This window comes from Liolophura sinensis, chromosome 1, assembly GCF_032854445.1.
Source record: "Liolophura sinensis isolate JHLJ2023 chromosome 1, CUHK_Ljap_v2, whole genome shotgun sequence".
In the NCBI taxonomy this organism is placed as follows: Eukaryota; Metazoa; Mollusca; class Polyplacophora; order Chitonida; family Chitonidae; genus Liolophura; species Liolophura sinensis.
Window position 1 is genome coordinate 36,971,147 of NC_088295.1, and position 25,043 is coordinate 36,996,189.

Consider the following 25,043-nt stretch of genomic DNA (forward strand, 5'->3'; position numbering starts at 1 on the left):
ACGAGTCATTACACCCAACTATTATATTTCATATCTATAGTACCTCCAATGTCGGTTATCCCAAAGGATATAGCACTTTGGAAAAAATCGTTTCACCACAATTCACGGAAATACGCACATGCCTATATGCGCAAGTCTGGATCAAGCATAGCACTAAATAAATCCTCTAAAATGGAAGTTTTTATCACAATTCTATAAGCAACAATTAGGCTAGGATATATTATACAAAAACAAAGGCCTGGCTGTTGTCCACAATGCCAGTTTATGAACAGGTCCATACAGCTTCCTTGTACATACATAATACCTTAAGTTAGACGACGATGACATTGCACACACTGATAATAATTCATAAAAGTTCGACTTTGAGAGTTGTTAAATTTCAAGCAGTGGACAGAGCCACACGTCATAGGTGAGAGGTCATATGCCTGGTAAGATGATGTCTCTCTCGGAAACTTTCACTGCAGATATTGCATCTTAATTTTTCCTCCCTTTTCCTTTTCATTGGATCGAATTCCCGTTTGTGGTGAGATCTCATGTGGTACACGAGATCGCTCGTCATGCGAAAGGTGGCGCTGCATTGAGCGCAACAGTTCTGAAAAACGTTCACAGAGGACAATGGAGAATGCATGGCAGTTTGCGAGGAAGGATGTAACATTTTCTCCATCATAGGATTTATAGTCCGGATAGCAGAATATGGATTTCTGGGTTTGTCAAACATCACGGGGGGTTTGGACGAGCTCAGTAAACTAGGGTTACTGTTCTCAATGTTTTTCAAATCACCTTCACTTTCGTCTCTTTTCGTTTTCATCGGCTGAGAAATTCCACCGCTGATCACGGCAGCTCCCATGGGAATGCCCCCAAACATGCCAGGTCTAGGAAGGTGAACCATGGCCGGGTGCAAGTGGGGCATCATAGGGTAGACCGGAAGTCTGGAGTCCAAAAACAGATTGGACTGTGGATCTCCGTGACCAGCCAGAGCGGGCATTGGGCCAGCCATGGAAGAAGGAGGTACAAGAGAAAGCCCACGTTTCAGGTGTCTAGAACTGACCGGTACGGGCGGCTCCAGTGGCGAGGCCCTATTATACGACCCAGAGGTAAGTTTATCCACCTTTCTAAAAGCACTGTGACCATCCTCAGAACTAAAGCCATTAGACTTTATGTTCTGGTTACAATCGAATGACTTGTCTTTTGGTTCCGGTGTTAAAGTTTTCGAGCTGGAGCCGTGCCTTTCTCGCTCCTGTCTTTTTTCAGGACTACAGTCCGTCTCGTGTATAGCACTACCTTCCCTTTTCAAACCGCGATAATCTGTTAAGGACGTTCTAGACTTAGTTCCGAGGCTTCCTGTGTCCTTCGTCTTTTCTCGGCCAGCGGAACTTGGTGGAGACCTGCGTTCTTTCTTATGTACTGCGATCTTGGTGAAGTTATCAGCATGCGACCAAACCCTCCTCTGAGGACACCTAAAGCGAACGTGTGCCCTGAGAGGGAACGGGTAGTCAAAGTTTTCCCCACAATATGGACAGGAATAGTTCTCAGGCTCTGAAAACAAGACATTCGTGACAATATGTTAGTATACGGAATTATGAAATGTTTTAACAAATTCGTGATCATTTGTTTACTAACCAACTTACTTTATCATTACAACACTGTGTTTATATATGTATATCAAAAGGAAAATCAATTCAGCACTCTACAAACATGCATAAACAAACAAATTTCGCTGTATAATTTTATAATCACTGATATAATAATATTAATATTGTTATAAACCAGTGTTAATGAAAAAAATAGTTCTGTGGATATAGGCTTACTACCTGTAATATTTAGAATGTGTTTCTTTGGCATGAAATACGAAATTGTTCTCAACACAATTTAATTTTAGGCCAGAAAATCACACCTAAAATAAATCGTCATATGATTCCATAATACATACACTTTGCGGAATCGTACCATAAATAATATTGTCCTTAAACATAATTTACCTCCATTGAGAGGCCTTTGAATCTCCGGAATTCCAATCAGCATGGCGAAGTCTTTGCTGTACCAGATCAGGAGCTCCTCGTGAGCTTTGATCATTCTTAATGCCCTGTAATAGATCTGACCTTCCTTTATGTAAGCTTCCATATTCTGTTCATCCTCAGTCTTTGCAGGATGTATGTAACATAGCCATTCCATTGGCTCATTTAATTCCTTGGCCTCGTCAGGGTTCACCTGTGGACAGAGGATAATTTTTTAGCTTTATTGTTAGTAAAACGAAAAAGGGGAAAAAAAGAAAACTAAAGCCTTGCCTAGTTAAATACAGGGCTTAGTTGTTTAAAGTGTAATTGTGCTCTGCCGTTTATATCCTCTACAATCTATTTAGTTTACCGACGAAACAACCCATGCCTTCTGGCGTTAATCAAGAAAACCGTAGCACGATTCTGCTTTGGTCTCGATTGTAAAATATTGGATGGAAAAACGTAGCTTACTATTGAAGGTACGGTGCTTTGTTCTTTAAACTTGGAACCTCAACCCTTTAGCCCTTTGGTGCGGTTTTTCAAGCAATGGGGATAAATAAAATTCCTTTGAGGATTTCAAATTAGTGCCTTAAGTATAAGGTCAGATACCACTGGTAAGTCATAGAATCAACAAGCTTAACGTCATTGTTGGCTCAGCTGGTTAACGCAGCGTAATGACTTACGAGCCTCTCCACAATGAAGTTGTTGTGAGTTCAAGTCCAGCTCATGCCGGCTTTCTATCCGGCTGTACATGGGAAGGTCTGTCAGCAACCTGCAGATGGTCGTGGATTTCCCCGGGGCTCTGCCCTGTTTACTCCCACCATAATGCTGGCCGCCGTTGTATAAGTGAAATATTCTTGAGTACGGCGTAAAAAACATATCAAATATATAAATCATTGTAAGCTGCAACTTTAGCTTTTTGCCATTCGACAATGTCTAGGGAAGTGAGCTATATATAACACTTTCTGCGGCTAGACTATTGGTAGGGCAATCTACATCCAGATGTTATTCATTTTGCAATAGGAGTCAGTGGACTGTGGCACAATGGCAACGGCAACTTTTGCAAACTCAACCTGAAATGACTTGTAAGCACTAACACACAAACTGAAGCTAATAAGACTATAAGGCGCCTAATGACTTTCCCCGCGTTTGCCGTTCAGAATTTATGAAGGCAATTAAGTCTAGACTGGTCGACTGTATCGGGATCAACAGATTGTGTTAATGGCGAGAAGCTGGGCTACAAGCCAAAATAAGCATAGACCACAGTTTAAAACAAGAACCGATTTCGCAGAGAATTTTTGATTTAAGTTAAAGTCTTCTTATCCAGTATACATGCAAAGAATATAGTTTATGACCCAAGAAGGTCAGCTTTGTCTCGGATCATACAACACGTATTATGTGCTCGCAATTTTAAATTTTGACTTGAGTGAAGAGTGGCCTTGTGGAAGCGGCCACAGGAATGTATATCATCGGAGACAAATTTGCTGAGTGCTGGTTTCGAAATGTGTGTGTGTGTGCGTGTGTGTGTATGTGTGTGTGTGTCCGTATATATATATATATAACCGAAAGAAAGATAGCACCTGGTGATCTGGTTACACACTTTAAGTGGCACGCTAGTTATTCCAGGTGCCTGGGGGATGTAAAATCAATACAGGGTTGTCCAGGGACGAACTTTATGTCTGAACGCTGCGCTTCTCCCTTTAGAGACCAGGAAAGTATTGGACCGAACTGCAGCATATTATTCCATTAAGTGGATCAAAACCTCCTAACTAGCCATGAAATACAATTGAAGACGTGACCGGGTTACTGGTACCCTCTTACCGTACGGAACACAGCGGCTGGGTTTGTATAACTGCCAATTGAATTTAACGCTCCGAATTTACAAGTCCACCTCAAAGCATAGAGCCCATAAATGGAGTTACGCATATGGAAGGACACAAAAACTTGTTTCAGCTGTGAGGGATGTGTTGGCGACAAAACGGTCACTTGTTCTGTTTGGTTATTCTGTTTCAATGTGAAGGTAATCAATAAAGTAAAAAAGACAATGAAAGGTTGTCTTTGCTGAATAAAAGGACTTTTGACCTTTCAAGTATGATTCAATATTCCTGGGTTACCTCCATGATTTCTTGAAACATACATTTCATACTACATGCACTTTCTATCAAAGCGAAACTTTGGAAACCTTGAAAATCAAATTGATCAAAAAATCTACACGATCCAATACATACCTGCAATGTAATCCTCTGACAAGCATTCTGATTGGTTAGTGATCCAATGTGGCTGACCGGATCTGTGATAACCGATGACTTAGGCAGGGGTCCATATATCCGACCGTAGTCAATGGTTACCAGTGTGATCACCCCCATTTAGGCTCCTCCCAACTGACGAATTTACGTCTGTAAAAGAATAAGAGAAAATCATTGAATAGATTATGTCATCTGACGGTAATAATTCTCACTTCCACACATTGCTATGGAATAATGGTTGCAAAATGAAAAATGTAGCATGTTTATATAAATTAACTTATTAATTTATGCTTATGAGGTCGAGTACACGTGTACTTTTAAGTGGAAAACCGGCAAAATAACGCCATACAAAATTTAACGATTAATGCAAATTAAAACTGAAGGCGACACCTGGCAAAATATTTAAAACTTAAGAAAAAAATCCGGGTCAAACACATGGGTCAAATAACCGTTTAATGACATATAAAAATGTAAGGGAAAAAAGGCGAATGTTGGTTTGCCTTTAATGTTTGGATTTTTACGGACCAAGCATCTGTGTTATGTCTTGAGCCTACACATCGTGTGACTATACAACTGTTAATAAGATCTTTTATCCACCCGGGCTTGGGGCGAATCAAAAGTCGGTTCTGTGGCTTCATTACAGTTGTAGTGAGATATTCGAGTTTAGTTTCCCAGTCATGTCTGACGTCAATATGGTTATTATCCCAGTTCGAATCACTTCTGATTACTAATTATGTTAAAGATTGGGATTAGTCGATAGCGCATACGGTCAACGAAGGCATTAACAGGCAGAATATGTTTTGGCCAATTCGTTACATTTCACTTTCCTCTAATGACCCGCCGTGTTTGTAACAAGAAAGCTGTTCGAGGAAGAGGCCTCCGGATGGGCAAATTTCATTACGGATACCAGACAGATCTGAGAGCCGCCAACTCAATAAGCCTCTCCAGGAATAAAAACTATTGAAGTAATGAAGAAAGAATACCATGTCTAAGAGTAATTCATTTATTCTCGGGACAAGGACGTTTATTAAGATAGATATCTTCATTAGACGTGGGAACGCGGTCTTTTCGGATGAATTCAGGCGCGATGTCGCTCTCCTAATCCGATATCGCCCAGTAAACGACTTATAGGGGGGATCAGGTGGTTCGTATTTAAAACTAATTTCGTCTAATTCATCGGAGATCTATTAAAAATCTCCGCGGCTTTCCGAGACGTTTAGGTTACGTCAATTTCCTGAAGAATGGAAGGCCTTTAAGCACACTCCAGGCCGACCATATGTCCGCGAGTATCGAGGGCCTGCTGGCCTGCGATGGCCAGCTCCGTCCGCCTTGCCTCGGACCGGGGCCAAACAAGCCAGAGATTGATTGTTCGCTAAAACGTCAAATATGTCAAGTTTCTAAGGAAATTACAACTAGGATGCTCACGCGGGAGCCCCAAAACACGGGCTTTCAACTCAAATGCAATTTGCCTTGGGAAGATTACTAACCGCGCGAGCTAATGGAGGGAGGATTGGCGAGTCTGTCGGATTTGATTTCATTCTCAAGGTAGCGCTCTGTGGAAATAACCGCAATATTGCCCGGCAAACCTATTGTGTGCCAGTGAGCCCACATGGTCGTTGTGGCCGATGTTTCAAATTGCCTTCCCCCACTTCTAGCACATGGCCTGATAAATAAGTGCCTTCTTGTAACGAATAGGGACGATCTCTCCGACGGCTTGTCCACGTAAGTAACTCAGACAGCTCTAAAGACGTTATAGGTCCCTTGGGAAGAAATAAGCAAAATGAGCAAAATCACCGAAAAACGACAAGACCTTGCTAAACCCATACATATGTACCAGTACTTCAATATCCTCGCCCTTTTTACAACTGCTTTCAAACTGCAGCGGCTTGGCAGTTTAAGACCTTTTTGTTGGGATATTGCAATTGGTACATCCATATTAAAAATATACCTCACAGATTTCGTATTAGTGAATATAACAGGGAATATTTGACGGAGGAATCAACTGAACCTGTTTTACACATCATCAAATTCTGGAAACATAAACTTCGAATTCGTGACGAGATTGTAAGAATTAAGTATATTCATACATCATAAATCATCGAATGTGCATCTCGAAACATCTGGTGTATTTAAATGCCTTTAAGACCAGATGTATTCGCGCTAACTGTATATTTACTGAACGTCCATCTGGAACGTACAACTTGTGGGCTTGCTCGGTACAGTGATCAATGAGCCCAGACATGGAGATCAGACATTGGATTAGCCTAACAAATGCGTCTGTCCAAAGTTCCGGAACAGTGTAAAACTGCAAACTAGGTGTCTATTGTCTATTGATGAATGAGACCATCTGAAGTAAATGAAACAGTCAGTCATTCATTTTCTGTAATTATTCAAATAATAATGTCTCTTGCAACAATAAGGAAAGAGTAATGTTTTCGTTTTGATTCAAAACCCTCGGGGCCTCCGTGGCTCAGTCGGTTAAAGCGCTAGCGCAGCGTAATGACCCAGGAGTCTCTCACCAATGCGGTCGCTCTGAGTTCAAGTCCAGCTCATGCTGGCGGCCGTACGTGAGAAGGTCTGGCAGCAACCTGCGGATGGTCGTGGGTTTCCCCCGGGCTCTGCCCGGTTTCCACCCACCATAATGCTGGCCGCCGTCGTATAAGTGAAATATTCTTGAGTACAGCGTAAAACACCAATCAATCAATCAAAACCCTCAGAGCTCGTCCATTTGAGGAAACAATATGACATCATTTGCATCATGCGCCAGGTTTGATCGTGGATGGTGTTATGCAGTGAGAAGAAACGAGACCATCTATAAGTAGATTAAACAGTCAGTCATTGATTTTCATTTTCTGCGTTGTTTCAAAAAATAATGTCTATATTACAACAATAAGGAAAGAATAATGTTTTCGTTTTGATTCAATACCGTCAGAGCTTTATCGTTTTTATCAGATTTGCCACGTTTGTGGATCGTGGATGAGCACTTTCAGTGCTTTGATGGCACTGACAGGAATTAAGCTACTGTTTAGAGCGGTACATGTGTGACAAAGCCGGCAATATCCAAGGAGTATCTCGTTTCCAATCAAAAGCGATACATCGTGGCATTGTATCGCTTGCTCACTCCAGATGGTCTGGGAAAATAAAATCATCATGCATCATAAACCCTGATATCGAATATGATCTAAGCAGCTTTTCCGACTACATGCATTGGTTCGCTAAAATGAGTCGGCCGTTAATCTAACGGCATAAAAAATGCGTCGGTTATTCCATGGTCCGTAATTAGCATATCTAAATAATCAAAAGTCTAATAACGTTAGAGGGAATCTTTTTGCCGTAAATCCATTGTTAATCAGCTGAACAGATCAAAGCTGTATCTGGAATCTTGACCACAGTTCTGTATAAGGAGCTCAGAATCCTTCCACCAGCAAGCAGCATATTTTTCTCTGACCAACTAACTAACACAGTGTTTCAAAAATGTTTTACTTTTAGAAACCCTTGACAGTATATCACGGAATATTCGCAGTTCTTACGCAGTGAATAACGAATTGATTTCACAAAGCCATATACGGAATTGAATTTCAAATCTTGGCCACAGCCCTTGTTCTTGGTACTGAGACTTGGACAGGTGGCATATTTGTTTTAGATAACATTTATGAGGGGGACTAAACTGGCATTTCAAAGTCAGAAGGCTTTTTGGAATGAGTCTGATCAAGGTTTCCTGAATTCAGTTGCAATCGCTTAAGCGTAAGGTATCATAGTCCAGGCAGCTGCTGATGGGGTATGGACTTCAGTAGCACTCAATAGATCAAATTAAAATCTTTTCGGCCACATAAGACTTTCATATTATTGTCTGTATATACTCGGAACTGGAAGGAACAGCTGCGCCAAGTTATAACATACTACTGAGCGTAGCGAAGCGTAACTGAAGTAACTTTTGCACATATTGTTTACTTCTTGCCCAATATGCAACCTTTCATCTGCACACTGTAACCTCTGTGACCTCCAATGAAAAACTGTTGCTGAGTAATGTAATAAAAAACTTTTAAGGCTGTTTCAAAATGACAGTTACGACGGTCATAAGATTGGCAGGAACTAATATATCGTTTCCCTAAACACGTTGGCTTTATGTCGCCTTTTCTTCGCTCTTACAATCGGTAATCGGACATTTGTGAGCAACAATGAAGACATGAGGTAGTTATTACGGTCGAGTGACCGCTATACCTGCACGAGTTAGCGTTAGTTAGACGGTCACGGTCGAATGGTCAGTAATCAGCCACGTGCGGTCATTGCCCGGCTTACACGCCCTCACCTAGCCCCTTAACAGATGATGAAGCATTAGGAGCAGAATAGGGTCGGGAATAAAGCCATTTGTCCTGATCAAATAATGTACGCCATGATACAACACTGTGCTGTATAACACGGACAGAGCAACCGGAGGTAGCCATCGCACAAGGCCAGTAACAATGGAGTGAAAGGCTTGTAAAGACCACCGCTTAAGCTTATGCCCCACCTATATGGGACACCGTATACACTAGCTCTTGTTCTTGCGCTCCACCCATCACACCTGTACCCACAGCTCGTAACATGTCTCACGTGCATCAGCTGTACACCGCTAATTGCTTGTTATCAAATAATCCCTAAGCTAACAATGTATAACAAGCCGGTCATAGATCGTTTATAGTCATGACAAAAAGTCACGCATTCTTTGAATAAAGCATACGTTTCTGAGCAACCAAACATTGAAATACTAGAAGATTTGTCAGCTGGGTGTCTACTTAATCTTGCACTGTACGACGAAACCGTCAAAACTAACTTGATAAAAAGGCTTTCTTATGTTGCTAAAATGTCTTTATGCCTTAATATAGATGTCCTAGCTTCTGGGCATCAATACTCGTGTGTAAGAAGAAAGCTCTGCGTGAAGAATAAACGGCTAGGAATTAACTTTACACTACATTTGCAGTATGTCAGCCATATAGTGGAGAAGAAACTTCTAAGTGATACACGCGTTTACACGGTATCAACCATGGGAATAAAGTATTACTCAACTCATCGTATTAACGTGTCTTCGTAGAACAGATTCTTTCAGTCTGATTTCAAGTAGCTCAAACTTTCATTATTATTTTTTAAAGCTACTAGATAAATTATAACATTGCAGACTATTAATGAACAGACCTGTCATAGTATAACTGTTGTTTTTGAATCTCACGGTATTTACCTAGGCCTTGTGCTTGTGTATACTTCTGTTGTGCCATCCAAATTGTTTGGCTTAGGTCTGTTGAGGAGTACGTCTTTGAAAGCGATTTAATGGTGCTATCATAATTGCTTCACTTAGATCTGTGAAGATCTGTGTACTACTTTGAAAGGGTTTTAATGGTACAATCCAAATTCACTGAGGCCTGTGGAGACGTCTCAAGAAAGAAATGTTGAAAAAAATGTGGAATGAATGTCGATTCGAACTCATAACATCGATATTCTGACGTTAGTGGCGATTAATGGTCGGAACCGTTACACAGCAGCACAACTTTGCACCCATTCATAGTCATGAGGTATAAGAACTTCCCGAATATCAGTACTTCCATATAATATTAAGAAACCAGAGAAGCGACAGTCACTTCAGTGCGAAGGGGTTTTGTTCTAACTGCTTAACTACGGTAGCAAGATAAACACCACTAACACCATGGCTTAAACACAATTTAAATTAACACGTGTGTTCACTTAACTGGAACACGGCAGTGAAATTATTTATTACCTTTGAGTGGATTGAATGATTGGATGAATAAATGATTATGGCTTTGTGCTATATATCACATTGTGCAAGATTTTGGATCTATAGGAAAACACTATTGGATGTATTGGAATAGGTCAACTAACAGGTGTTCTCAGTCAGTTGTGTTTAATATGATCTACTCTTTAATGCATTTACGTCTATACACTAACCTTCGCTGCAGCTGTCACCTGTGCGCCTATATTGATATTATCGCATATTTACCTGTCCACACACCCATATTAGTGCCATTCAAGTTGTACGATTAATTTTATTAGTAGATTCCTGTACTGAGGCCTTAAGTGTGTAATAAACAGTACTGTAGTCATTATATGTGGTTGTCTAGCATAATGTAATAAAGATAACGTAATTACATTACATAACATGTCGGTGACAATACGATTCACTGGCACTGCAGTGACTGGTTATTGACTTATCGTTGGATAACGTTATTGGTATTGTAAGTATACGGCTGGTGTGCGATGACACGTCAGCTGGTTAGTGACTTACCGTTACACTGAGAAGATGCGTCTGTTCCCCCCTCAGCGTCTAATGGCTCTTCCGTATGTATCCACGAGCCCGTATACACACCGTACGTCCCACAGATACGGAGCCAAAAGATTGCCCGGTCCGCCGTCCGGTTTTCTTATAGAGGCCCTATGTTCAGTGATGCATATGCGAAGCTGTCATCAACAACACCGGTAATCAAGTGAAGCCAAGATCTTACCCTTACGCCGGCTCACTTAGCGCTGATTGGCGCGTTCAAGTGGCCGTAATTATCAAGCTTGCTAGCCCGTGGAGACGCGCTCTCTGATTGGCTGAAACATTACCCGAACAGATGCCGGCAAACTTCTAGTCAGATTAAATAAAGAGCGCGATGTGTTGCCGGCTTAAAGTAATGGAGCGATGGAGCAGATCGATAAATTAAGCACGGTTCGTATTGAAGTCGATGCCTGGTGAGAGGCGATCATCACAGGGAGGGGGAAGCCGCTATAAACACCGGACTCCCGCGCCGCTCATGTCCGATACTGATTCAAGTAATCCCAACCAAACATCGACAAGTGGAAACGGGCTATTTTATAATTAGATTCTAATTCGTTTGCACTTCAGCTGTTATAAAGGCTCATGAGGCCAGAAAACAGAAGGCCCTGTAACGGGCCGGGGACAGCCAGCAGATGAAAACTGGATATACCGGCTCAACAAACTGTTTATTGAGACTGGTTTTGATTTTAAAACACCATGAAGGCTTTGTTAAGCCAGAGATCTAAGAGTCTGAGTTTAAATTATCAACTGTAATAAAAATGACACCCAGTGACAATTTATAATTTTAAACTTTCTCTTGAGACCAACATTAAAGAGGAACGTTTGCATATTTTGTGTCCATTTTGTCTGATAATTAAACTAGATATGAAGAAGAAAAGTGAAAAGCTTAAAATTCAGACCCATCCAAGACTTCTCTTCATTTGGACATAGACTGACAATTTCTTCCATGAACATATATTCTCGTTGGCTTTCTGTTGAGTACTGTGAGCATTTTTTTTCTTAGCAAAATGTCTTCAGAAGTCTTCCTCAAAACACTCCCATCTGCTAAAGAGGATAATTCGTGAAAACAACGGATCACCAGCGAACATTTTCTTTTCTCCAAAACATAAGAAATCTTCACAATAAGTGTGGACGTCGCTAAATGCAACATTTAGTCCTTTAAAGTATATGTAAGCCTACTGCATATCATCACGAATCGATGCGTGGAAATAAACATCCGTTTACCAGCCGTCAACCAAAATGGACGTTCCAGTTCAATACTCAAGAAGCAAATTCCGAAAACAACTTTTAACATAATCTACCAAAGAACTAAGAAAGTATATAAAGTACGAAATTATGAAAAAAATGTAATCAACAATTGTTAATGATGTTTGAAAGGCAAAGGTATGTTTTAGGCGAATGAATGACATTAGTATTCAAATCGTCTACCATGCTAGTATATAAGTTGTCGGTAATAAAATGTGTACCTCAGCTGCACTTTGATTGCAATTGTTCATATTAGCAACGTGGCGAGCTAATTCAAAACGATGAATATACGCCTCTAAAGCCTGTAATGAAAATTGGTTTGAAAGTACAAAACATTTCAAACGGATGCATGCAAAAAAATATCAGGAAGTTGGTAGGATTTCTTGGATTGAACATAACATCTGTCTTGCACAAAGAGACTAGAAATACCAATAAATTGAATTACTTCCAAGCAAATATACTATGACAGACTCTGTTAACAGTAAACTAATGTTGTATAACTAATAACAACGTCAATAAAATTGATTCATAGAATTCTTTAAAACAGGTTTGCTCAGAGTTTGTTGATAAGTTAGCTTTAAGCATTATAAATGGGCCAGTTATTAAGCTTGTGTATGTGGAATAAGTAACAAAAGCTACTGGATAGTGCATACATGTATAATGTATACAGGCTGAACCATGACAAGGATCTGTCAAAGGAAAGGGGAATGAAGGCGTATCTTTGTTCTCTAGAAAAAGAAAAAAACTCTGTTGTTCGAAATATTTGATTAAATTTTGACCAGTGTCCAGCTTGTAGAGTAAGCACCTTACACTGCACGTGACATATGCTCTTTAAATCGGTTGCCTCCGGCTAGTTGACAGCAAGTCCGTCAGGTCATGGTCCAAGTCACGGAGTGTGCAGAGCGCGCATGTCAGTCAGCTAGCGCGCATGCTCATAGCCAAATCTAGCCATATGGTAGACAGTTGGGCGAAGTTAATGAAGCGCGTGCCGGCGATAGTTACAATCTCGTGAAATGCTTATTAAACAATCAGCCGGGAAAACTAGACGCAGGGCATACTGCGCGGATAAACAATGAATTGTGGCCAATTTCTAAAGACGCTTGATTTCAGGGATAATCTATTGTGCACGCAAACGGCGCACGGTGGCTGTGTTGCTCTGTTGAAAACTCCCAGTGCCTGCTCTTAAATCGCTAGCGTCTTTTCAGCGACTCTGAATAGAATACACGGGCTCGGCTGGTTTGCAACGCCTCTTGAATAGCGAGAGGTGTGCTCTGTTGAAGTCCGGCGTTGTACACACAGCCGTTCGAGAAGGCAGCACAAGGCGTCTACATTCGCCGATCAATAAGTAAGAGAACTTGAACGTTGTTTACTGAAACTTTGTATCACGACGAATTGAAAGGCTATCCTACTTGGTGTTAGACGTTGTACAATACCCCCATACCCAAGGGTTAAGTTAACTCGACACATATACTCTCAACGAAGGTTGTCATCCTTAAGGCTTTTCTATGAAACAAGAAATCGGAGTTGGCTTGAAACTAATTTATTGTCACATACTGCCTGAAATTTTTGTTATAGAACACAGCCACTTTGTTCCACACTTACTTGCTATTTGAATATCACCTGGGTGTATTAGCAAACTCTGAGGTTCTGTTCACATCATTGCAGCTAACGTCGTTCTACCCACAAATATGGGCGTTCATGATTATTAGACGGACATGGTGCCATAACAGTTTCAATTAAAACGCTAACGGGACAAAATTCTTTCAGATAGTAACTCATGCACCTTGTAAGTTTGAAATTACTAAGATTTCCTGGAATATTTCTCAGATTACTGAAACTTTTCCTCTCCAGCACATCAACAATCTTATGTACTGTTATAACATATATTTGTTGTTACACGCGATCATGTTGTTTTCATGTGCATCTTGCAATTATTGACACTTACGTCTGTGTTAAAACTTTGCAACAATTCAGAACGAAAAATTTTGCGATTACTTAATGTTTTAAACAATTCATTTATCAAGGCATAGACTTATTTACAGATGAACACAATCGACACAGACGTCCATATGATCATTTTAGACAGCAAAGTACAGACGCTCTTTCTACTGGACAATTCGGATGGAAAAGCATGTTTATTACTTACTTGTGGCTTACTATTTGGCCATTTCAGAGAGCAAAATATAGACGTTGCATCTACTGGACAGTTCAGATAGGATAGCTTGTATATCACTTACTTGTGGCTTACTATTTGGCCATTTCAGAGATCAAAATATAGACGTTGCATCTACTGGACAGTTCAGATTGGATAGCTTGTATATCACTTACTTGTGGCTTACTATTTGGTCATTTCAGAGAGCAAAATATAGACGTTGCATCTACTGGACAGTTCAGATTGGATAGCTTGTATATCACTTACTTGTGGCTTACTATTTGGCCATTTCAGAGAGCAAAATATAGACGTTGCATCTACTGGACAGTTCAGATTGAATAGCTTGTATATCACTTACTTGTGGCTTACTATTTGGCCATTTCAGAGATCAAAATATAGACGTTGCATCTACTGGACAGTTCAGATTGGATAGCTTGTATATCACTTACTTGTGGCTTACTATTTGGCCATTTCAGAGATCAAAATATAGACGTTGCATCTACTGGACAGTTCAGATTGGATAGCTTGTATATCACTTACTTGTGGCTTACTATTTAGCCATTTCAGAGATCAAAATATAGACGTTGCATCTACTGGACAGTTCAGATAGGATAGCTTGTACATCACTTACTTGTGGCTTACTATTTGGACAATGGAGCTAGAAAAGTATAAGTGTTACTTACTTTTTGGATCAATGACCACATGAAGATAAATATTTGCGCCATGAAAATGAATATTTTATCTGGTTATTGGTCGGCACATGTATTCCCAGACACGATAATTCTACTATGTATGTATACTCAGATAAGCTGTTTGGTTTTTTATTATATGTTATGACATTGAGCACGTTGCTTCCTACAGGTAAATCATAATGCATATCCACGTTATAATTACATTTACTACCACAATAATGGCAAATAATCAAATAAACCTGCCCTCTTAACTATTTACGCATGTCATTTAATGTCAATCATGCATTCATTTTTCGTCATGGTACATATGTGAACTATTTTATTTGACTGTACGGATGGTATATATGATCCGCTTTGCATCATTCTCAAGCATAGCAAAGGTTGTGAAAGAAATCTATCAGGGGACCTTCGTGACCGATGTAGTAAGCGTATGTGGAACGGTTTGACAGCAACTTGCGGATGGTTGTGGGTTTCCCTGGTGCTCTGCCGGATTTCCTCCAACCATAATGCGGGCCGCCGTCGTAGAAGTAAAATATTCTTGAATACGGCGTAAAACAGCAATCAAATAAATAAATAAATAAATAAGTAAATAAATATATAAATAATGAAATAAAAAATACATATACCTTAATATGGTGGATTTAAAGGAAACTACAGAGTGCTTGGGTGATAAAGTCCTCACTCTAAAGTTTCTTAAGTTTTACAATAAGTACAATTCTTTTACAAGTATATAATTATGGACAGAGCATACCCAGAATCTGCAGGGCTGTGTAGGGTCTGTATATGGGGGTTTGTATGCATCATGTTGAAAATAATCGACAAGTTATATAAACAGTTATTCATTTATATTAATTTTGATTGGTGTTTTACTCCGTACTATTTCACTTACATTATGGTGGAAGAAAACCCGGCAGAACCCGGGGTAAACCCACGATCATCCACAGGTTTCTGGCAGACCTTCCCGCGTACGCCCTGAAAGGCGTTATACGAAATCAACTATGCAATCAACTAAGATACATATGTTTGCTTAAAAACTTGTCGAAGATAGGGTCTTTATCCATTTAACATGAGAAATGTGCGATACAGGCCTGTGGTTGTTGGTAATGCTTTCCTTTCCTCTAAATGGAAGCTCCTGTGGAAAATTTGCTGTAGTTACATGTACTCCAAAAATATGTCATGAGAAAACAATACTGATGTTAGCCTGTTTATGTACGTATGAATGTATGTGTGTATGTGTGTGTTTATGTATGTATGTATGGATGGATGGGTTTAAGAGATAATCTCAACCACCTTATTGATTATCAAACAGCCGCTAGACACGCGTAGCAGGAAACATTATTTCAATTCTAAAACCTTCCCCAAGACGTTTAACGCAGGGAAAATTATGATTAAACCTGAAAAACTCCAGTCATGTAAACACTTTAACACTCATACGATGTAACGTTGGAACATCCCAGCAAAGTTATTCCAAACAACGCGCGATTTGCACCGTCACACACACCAGACAAAACCATTGTTTCTAGACAAAAGGGGTACCTAACCAGTCTCTATGCTCACAAATTTCAGTTCGAACGAGTATCAAACTGACGGCAAATACGGCTGTTAATCTGTGAAGTGTTTTGAACTGTGAAACATTCGTTGACACAGATCTGCTTGTAATTTTCTACAATGGCGCATTTCTCACCGTGAAATGAACACTGCTGCAAAATGTTGTTTACATGTCGTCTGTAGCACACTGGTTAGTACATGTACATGTTGAATCTTTCTGTGATGTAATGGTCTTCACAGGGAATGAAATACAAAGTTGCAAATCGTCCATATACTGATTACATACACGTACGTTAAACCTTTCTGTGACGTCATGACGTCATAATAGCTTCGATGAGGATGAAGTGAAATGTCGCGAGACGTTGCTCTGTTTACACCTGACGTGTGATATCTATCCATTCATTTTTGTCAGCGAATATAACATCCAGTTTGATAACAGACTCCTTGATACCTGCTTGTTATTTTCGACAATGACACATTTCTCACCGTGAAATGAATACTGCTGTCAAGTGTTGTTTACAAATCGTCTGCAGCACACCGGTTAGTACATATACATTTTTCGATCTTTCTGTGACTTCTTCACCGTGAATGAAATACAATGATTGGTTTCATGAAGCTCACTTAACTAAGTTTGCCTTTAACTACCATAACGACGTATGTTGCAGAGATATAAAGTGCACTTAGCAAAGGGCTACTTAGCACTAAGTAGTATGCTCATGAAACCCGCCCCTTATCACATATGTTTAATCCTTCTGTGACGTCATGACGAGAATGGAATGAACAATGTCGCGAGACGTTGTTCTGTTGCACCTGGTGCGTGATATCGGTCGATTCATTTTTGTCAGCGAAAATAACTTCACCGTTTTATAACTGACTCGTCGGTTCTATGTACGCACAGCAAAAGGAGTAAAAAATGAGATTTATAGCCTTTGATGTTCTTTATATGTCATACGAAAACGGTCGAGGGTTATAGAATTGTGGTTTTATGTCGTACTTAAAAATTTCAGCCATATGATGAAAAAGAATGGGTGTGTAAATATACACTGTCTTCTAGTGGGAGCGCGAGTGCATGTCACCAAAATGCTACCGCTCCTGAAGTATCATGCCGGAGACACCAGACGTGACACTCCATCCAGTATCATTATACTGATACCAGGCCAACCAGTAATGTTTCCTTGCTCTAACCTCTGAGTGCCGAGCGCCAAACGAGGCAGCAAGTACCATTTTTGAAGACTTTGGTACGCCATGATCCAGGTTTGCTTTTCAGTAAAGGCGTTCAATCTTATTATCTGAAACCTCCTTTAATGACAGGCATTATTAATTGTGACCGTTTGATGCCACGCACACATTAGGCAAATTGCTTATGACGTAATGAATGGAAAAAACTGTGCTGTATATTGTAGATGTAAGAATATATAAGCTTGAGGTCAAAGGGATTATCGTTTCTGGACCGGTAGATCCAGGATCAATCCTTGATCGAGTCACACCTAAGACTTTAAAAGAGAGGAAGTTGTAACTTCCTCGCTTGGCGTTCAGCATGAAGGGGATAGTGCAACGACTGGTTGACCCGTATCAGTATAATGGCTCGGGCGGGGCGGCTTACTTGCCTTCGGTAAGTCGTCTCAGTGAAGCAGCACTAGATAAAAGAGCGGTGGGGGTCCGTCCTGCTACAAGGAGGCACATTACACGTACATGCACCCTAATGATTCCTTCGTCGTCATATGACTGAAAAATTGTTGAGTACGACGTTAAACCCCAAGCACTCACTCACTCAAAGGGATTATCGCCTGTTTGTGTATTTATTTAACATGCTGACACAACACAGAGTATTACTGCAAGAACAAATCATTAAATTTACATAACATTTCTGTATGCCACTCAAGATCTTGTTTCTATGCATGAAATGTCCCCTACTGCTCGATTCTACATTTGTATTCATGTATGGAAAATACTCTGAATGTTTTTAAAGTTAATGTTTCTCCAAGCAGAAATAAAGTTACTTTGAGTATGCTATATGCATAGTAATAAAATTTGCATGGTCCTGAATTTTAGTATTGGTCGCGTGGTCTCTGATTTGTAAATGATGCCAAAAAAGTTTTCTCTTCACGAAATTTTTCGATGTAAAACTACAGCTACATGCCGTATGGAATGCTATATTTGCTTATAACTCGATTCATTCTCTGACTTTCTTTCTCTATGTTATTATATGGCATTAACTTTTAGTATACGTTTGACAATTTCCCATCAGTGACATTTATAAATTATGATGGATGGTTCTAGAGTATGGTTACACGCATGGGAGCTACTTCAGGAATGAAGAATGGTGCGCATTAATTGTCAGTCCGGTCAGAACTATCAGTCCATCTTGATACAAGCCCTGTGTTATCTGTACAGTGTTAGAATTATTACCGATCGAACCACAACAGTCGCAATTACAGACAAACCCTGTGTGTTTATTGTTCTCTCTGCGGTCCTCGTTAAAACTGCGTTACCCCTTTATTCAGTGTCCCATCCGAGCGTCATGTATAACGTGATTAGCATATATCGGACCGTTGTGGGTAGATATGGTCGTTGTATACCAAATACTCCGTTTCCCGGTCTATGTCGTCTTGCAGGCGGACACTGCCTGTCTTGGGATGCTTAGATTGGCAGGCAGCGGTAATAAACTGGAATTATCCGCGAAAACAGCGTGGGATTTTTCAATGTTGGCAAATTATATGTCATATAAGGCTGATAGAATCGAGAGCATCGTGGGGCCATATGAAAGTTTATTAAGTCATTAGGACGGTTAGCTGGCGACGTCTCGCCCCGGTCAACGGTACTGTGTTATCCGGTTTTATACCTTAAACACAGGCCTTGGTTCGATAATGTCCTAATATAGGCATGTTAATCTCACACAAGGCCTATCAAGTGTCCAGCGTCATGTCCCAATAGGCACGACTATAACACCGGAATTGCCCGACTATAACACGTCTCCGAGACAACTGAACATCTTTTCTGACAAGCGCGTCATATTATTCTCTTGATTATAACATGCATCAATTAGACTCGTTAGCGGCTTGGTTAGATGCCACCTTCCGGATAACGTCTACCCTCGCTGGGAGTTGCTGATGTGCCACCCAACCCGTCCGGCACGACCTAACCCTGCCATAGGACAGGTATACGGTCACCCTCTTGTATTAAACATGAGTGTTTACAGAATGTAATTCGCTATGTCTTTGGCTTGGGTTTCCCCCCAGTCTGTCTGACAAACACGACACTCCCAGCAAATAAAATGAGCAATGGTGCTATGGTAAAACCCGTCTGCCACTGTGTCGACTTTGAACATGAATAAAACATGATCTGAATCTGAGGGAAACACGAAACTCACTGCCTGCGACCTGCACACCCAATGGAAACGTCACACACGAGGAGGACTATGGAGAATACAATATGGTCGAGGGAGAGACCAGCACATTAACTTGCAGGCGAGAGAAAAGTTAACTTGCTTAGAAACTGTGTACCTTTTTACATGTACATAGACATAACGTACGTAGGGTACAAACTATGTGCGCATATTGCATTGTTTTGTTCTTTGGTGAGTAGATCGATGTTTTGGTAACCTGCCTTGCGATTATTACCGGGAACGCCTCACGATTGTAATGGTTGTTTTGGATTCTAGAAATTTAAAAGTTGCCACTTTGTTGTCAGTTATTTATTTTTGTCGATTTCATTTATTCGGTTCCCGACCTTCTTGCTACATTGTGCTGTTTTCAAAAGTAGGTATAAATCAAGGACAAATATAAATCATGACTCAACTTTGTTTGGCCTGACTTTCCACACAGGTTCAAACAATAATACGTTGCCTTCTGATCTGTATTGAAAATCACGCATAATTTCATTAATCAGCGTAAACCAATCTTCATTTGCTATTACGACTTTTTTTTGACATTGTAGAAACAGTTTGTGCAGACAGAAGCAGACGATCTCTCAGTGTCATCCGCCGACTTCAGATTACAAATTACACTGTGTGGATGTTTACACTGAAGTCTCCACGGCTGTGAATATCTGCTGTCTTTATTTGTTGGTTTATTTGGTATCGCGGAGCCACCCTTGTTGCATTCATTACGCAGCTAAAGGCAGCTCCAAATTGCCCAGTTTATATTAATTTAGATTGTGTGTCTGTGTCAGACGTTTTCTGTAATTAATCGCGGATCGACTCGAGTTCTAAATTAATTTTTGACGAATAGCGGAGAAACATAAGGAGAGAGTGTCTTATACGTTCACAATATAATTTACTCTCGATAAATAGAGCAATAATTACAAAATGGAGCAATTTGACGCTCAGGTTCCGATAACTCATTTCCGCGCTGACCCAAAGGTTATAATCCTCTCCGCCAGGGGTCGCTTGGGGTCACGTGATGTGACTGATGCTTTGCCTGTGAAGTCCGTCTTCCAGTGATTAATTTGTGTCCAGAAGTCTCCAACAGATCCCACTTTCGGAAACCTGATTTGGATCTAGTTTTTGACCAATATGTGAGGCGAGTGTCGTCTGAAGTGACTAGTAATTCCCTCATACGGCCAGTCGATAAGATACTTGTTGGTTGAGCCAATTCCGTCCACGCCAAATTGACAAACTGTAATCATTGTCATTTTCACTTAGCGCATTTCCAAAGCCGTGATAATTGGAAGAGATTATGTGATCTATGACTCCAATATGAATATTTTGGCCACGGGAATGTGAAATGATTAATGGTTTGTTGGCTGAGTGCACTTATTGACCACATGGCCTCACTCAGTCAGCTCGGACAAGACCAAACTTGGGAATTTGTACATTCCACGTAGTCTTTTCATATAATATATACACACAGAAATATGATTAACCTTTTCACTTGAAATATGCTTGACAAGTTTTTACCTTTATATAGTGTATAAAAATATGTATCAACTTGGTAACATTATGGAACCGAACTACTCTCTTAGTTTGGCATTATTGCTACTATTGTCAGTTGTAGAACCCTCAAACAAACAAGTACCACCAAATCTGTTACATGCAAGTCGACACGTTTCTATAGAAAATTTAAAACTACAGAACCAGCTTTCAATATCTGATTCAATCTGAATCAAAAACTATGTAAATATTTTAAGAGACTCAACTTATTGTGACCTTTTCACAGGAGCATTTGTTTTATTTGTTAATAAACAACATCTCTCAACCAACCAGATATGGCTTATAGATATAAGCTGATCTAAGTCTTACAAAACACAGATATGGTGGATTGATCCGTGTGCACGAATAAATGGCGTATAATAAGTGAAAGTGAAAACCAATTCTTTGCTATTTAATCTAATCTAAAGTTTATTCCAATCATTCATGATGATGTAATGACACATTACTTTAGACAAAAGGATACTTTAAACCTGTGGTTTTCATATCTTAATTTGTAATTTAAAAAAAAAGTACATGGAAATAGCTTGAAACTACAGTTTTCCTGAGGAAGGGGTACCAACACCCACTTAAACAAACAAATAAACTGTTATGCACATACCCATAGCTGAAAGGTTACATGCCACATACATTATGTGATGACAGAGACAAGTGCCGAAACCGCATTTTTAAGATCGTAAACCTTTATTGGATATGCTTTAGACACTTGTGGATAAATCTGATTTATTGATCAACTTTTGACATATTTAAGAAGTGAAGTCCTCAATCGTATAGTAATCTGAAGGTGTATACTAATCTGAAGGTGTATAGTAATCTGAAGGTGTATGGTAATCTGAAGGTGTATGGGACATAAAGTACAAAAAGGTTATATGAAGACCTATTCTCATAAGTCTAATTCAGGATATCCGCTTTTATTGATGTTCCAGTGGCCAGTATCCCCATATATGCCATTGTACAAAAGTATATTTATACAGATCAACGGATGCTGCCAATAAAAAAGCAAATAAAACAGAGAAACTGAATGTTTTTGCCAAAACCGCAGATAAAATTATGACGGATTGCACTCTTTAGCTAAACTCCTTGCTCTGGCTTGACTTCGCCAGAATTAACTTCGTTACCGAAAGAAAACATAAAGTTAGTCGAGGCAAACGGAATAAAAGCTTGAATCGAATGATTTAAGTTCTTCATCACGGGTTCATTGCTGACTAAGGTTGTCTATCAGTGACATTTGTCATCCGTTTAAGTAGACTTGCCTGGTCTTTGGCTTCAACCAGTTATTTGTTCTGCAACATTAACTTTCATTCTAACACACATGCCAGTTAACCTACCACGACTTTTACTAGTTTTGATGTATGTCTTTTGAGCAGAAAGTTACAAACGGTCTATAATAAAGATAAGACCCGAATATCTGAAAGAGCATTTGTGATCAAGTATATGTTTGCACAAAAAAGTCAACCGATCATAATCTAAAAGCTAATGATTTTGATCGGGCTCATAAAAGGCCATGGTACTTATTTACATTATTTGATTGTCTGTTGAGCGTTTGGGTTGTTCTTCACTTTTAAAGACTGCGATCAGCCTTAAATTAAGTAGAGTTCTCAATCACACCATTTCAACCTATCCTGAGTATCGTTTCGTACGTCAAATTCGTACACTAACGTTTAACGAGATGGACGTTCCGGGTCTATAAATGGACGTTCAGGGTATATAAATGGACGTTCCATGTCTAAAATCCTTAATTTTCACGGTTTGAGCATGCTTTTTCTTTAGACCCTTAGTTCATTCGACCGACCGACCGACCGATATTGTTCCACCGAATGAATTCCAGGTCAGAGATTGTATTTTAACTCGATAATTAGTTGGACAGTTTTTTGAAATCATGAAATCTATTTCACATGCCCGTGTCTTTTATACAGTTGATTCTCTCTGGATCTGCTGCGGCTTTGCATCAGGTGATGGTGTTTGTGAACCGCTTTCATATTTCGTAAAATAAATATATATCCATAAATCCCATCGATGAAGCCAAATTTCTAAAACTGATATCTAGCCATAGCTTCTTATCAGCATATAGGGTGAAACGAAAGCCAGCTTGATCAGATGTCAGTATATCCTTACCTGGCAGAGTGGGGCATGTCATGTCAAAGGATAATGACATGACCGAGGCTTGTATCATGGCCCATGCTGATATCATGACGGACACTGATATCATAACCCAGACCCGTATCATAGCGCATGCTGATATCATTACACAAACCTTCATCAAGACCCAGGCTGACATCACTATTAACGCTGATTTCATAACCCAGGCCTGTATCAAGTCTCATGTTGATATCATCACTAACACTATTATCATGACCCAAACCCGACTCGTGTCCAAAACACGAGACAGCAAGTCTCAAAAGGCTGGTATCACGACCCAGTCCTCTGTCCTATGCTGATTTCATGACCAAGGCTGGTATCACGAAATATAATATAACTAATGACGTTAGCTGGCAAGCGGTCACACGTAACCGGTGAAATACGGCTTCTTGTCAGTGTACCTCAGTCAGGCTTTTATTCTACATGTTCATGAAAATGCATAAATAGTAGCAATTTACACCCCCTATCACCATGACTTAAGCAGAATTAGGTAAAGAAAAATATGCAGTGATGTTAAATGCAATTTATTAGACGTCACTGGTCTAGAATTAGATCCTGATCTGTGTCATCTCCCATGGTGACACCATGACTAAAGCTGGTATCACAACCCAGGCCTGTATCATGTCTAATGCTGATATCATGATCAACTCTGATATCATGACACAGGATGATACTTTTATCCAGGTTAATATTGTTATGAAAAGTTTCCAGTGATTTAAAAAATATATGTATTTTTCTTTCTGCACGCGCCTGTGTGTGTTCTGTTTTTTTGGCATCTCTTTATTCCCGTCGACATCAATCATCTAAATCATAAAGCTAGACGCTTATTACACGTGTATCTGATATTTGTGCGATAATCATTTGCATAACGCTGATGTTGCGTTTTTTTAAAACAGTTTAACGCCATATCGCTATTTGTTCAGATATGCGATTCTTTGTAATTAGCATCAAATGGAATCTGTTTTCCCAACAGCCGACTCCAAAAGCAAACTCTTTTTGACAAAGTGTCGTCGTTACTGGATACCGTTATCTATCTAAAACAAACACCGAGAAAAGCGCGCTGATCAATTTAGACGGAATCCTTGTGACGGGCGTATTTAATCATAATAGACTGGTTACCGCCGCTTTGAGCCGTATTCATCAAAATGTATGGCCAAACATAAGGAGAGAGTGTCTAATACACTCACAATGTGATTTACCGCCGATAAACGGAGCAATAATTACAAAATGGAGTAATTTGACGCTCAGGTTCCGATAACTCATTTCCTGGCTGACCTCCGGGTTATATCCTCTCCGCTAGGGGTCGCTGTAGGTCGCTCAGTGTGATTGATGCAGCGGCCACGAGGCCAGTTTTAAGCGGATAATTTGTATCAAGAATTCCAAACAGTTGCCGATTTTCAGAATGCGTTCTTAATATGACAAACTCTTTCTCGACGTGGTTTCTACAGTCTGCACGGACTACAAAGTAACACCGACCAGTCCCTCGCTAGCGACGGAAGTTTTGCTGGATAGTTTTTTTGGTTCGTCACATTGACGAAAAGGAAATCAAACTACTGAACGAGGTTAACAAAACTCACAACCTACTCTTTTAGTCCCAACAGCGATATCCACCGCCAAATCTCAAAGCTTGTTTGACTGATCTTAATCAGCTCTCACTGGACACGTCGGCTGCAGCTTTATACCTATGGATGTTTGTCAGTTGCCTGACTCTGATTTCCTCTATCCATAAGTTTGACCACCAAGTTCAAAGTCTTGAGAACGCTTTAAACTCGAATCAGTAAAAAAATCACAGC

At 40.0% G+C, this 25,043-nt stretch overlaps 1 protein-coding gene across 1 annotated transcript; it reads right to left on the reverse strand.

The window, feature by feature from the left end:
- Nucleotides 1-403: 403 nt before the first annotated feature.
- LOC135481871 (PR domain zinc finger protein 8-like) lies at nucleotides 404-10,574 on the reverse strand. Its single transcript, XM_064761625.1, has 4 exons — nucleotides 10,515-10,574; nucleotides 4,223-4,390; nucleotides 1,980-2,208; nucleotides 404-1,536 (listed from the first exon to the last, which is right to left on the reverse strand). The coding sequence occupies exons 2-4, from the start codon at nucleotides 4,358-4,360 to the stop codon at nucleotides 404-406; spliced, it is 1,500 nt and encodes a 499-aa protein (XP_064617695.1). The 5' UTR covers nucleotides 4,361-4,390; nucleotides 10,515-10,574.
- Nucleotides 10,575-25,043: the final 14,469 nt, after the last annotated feature.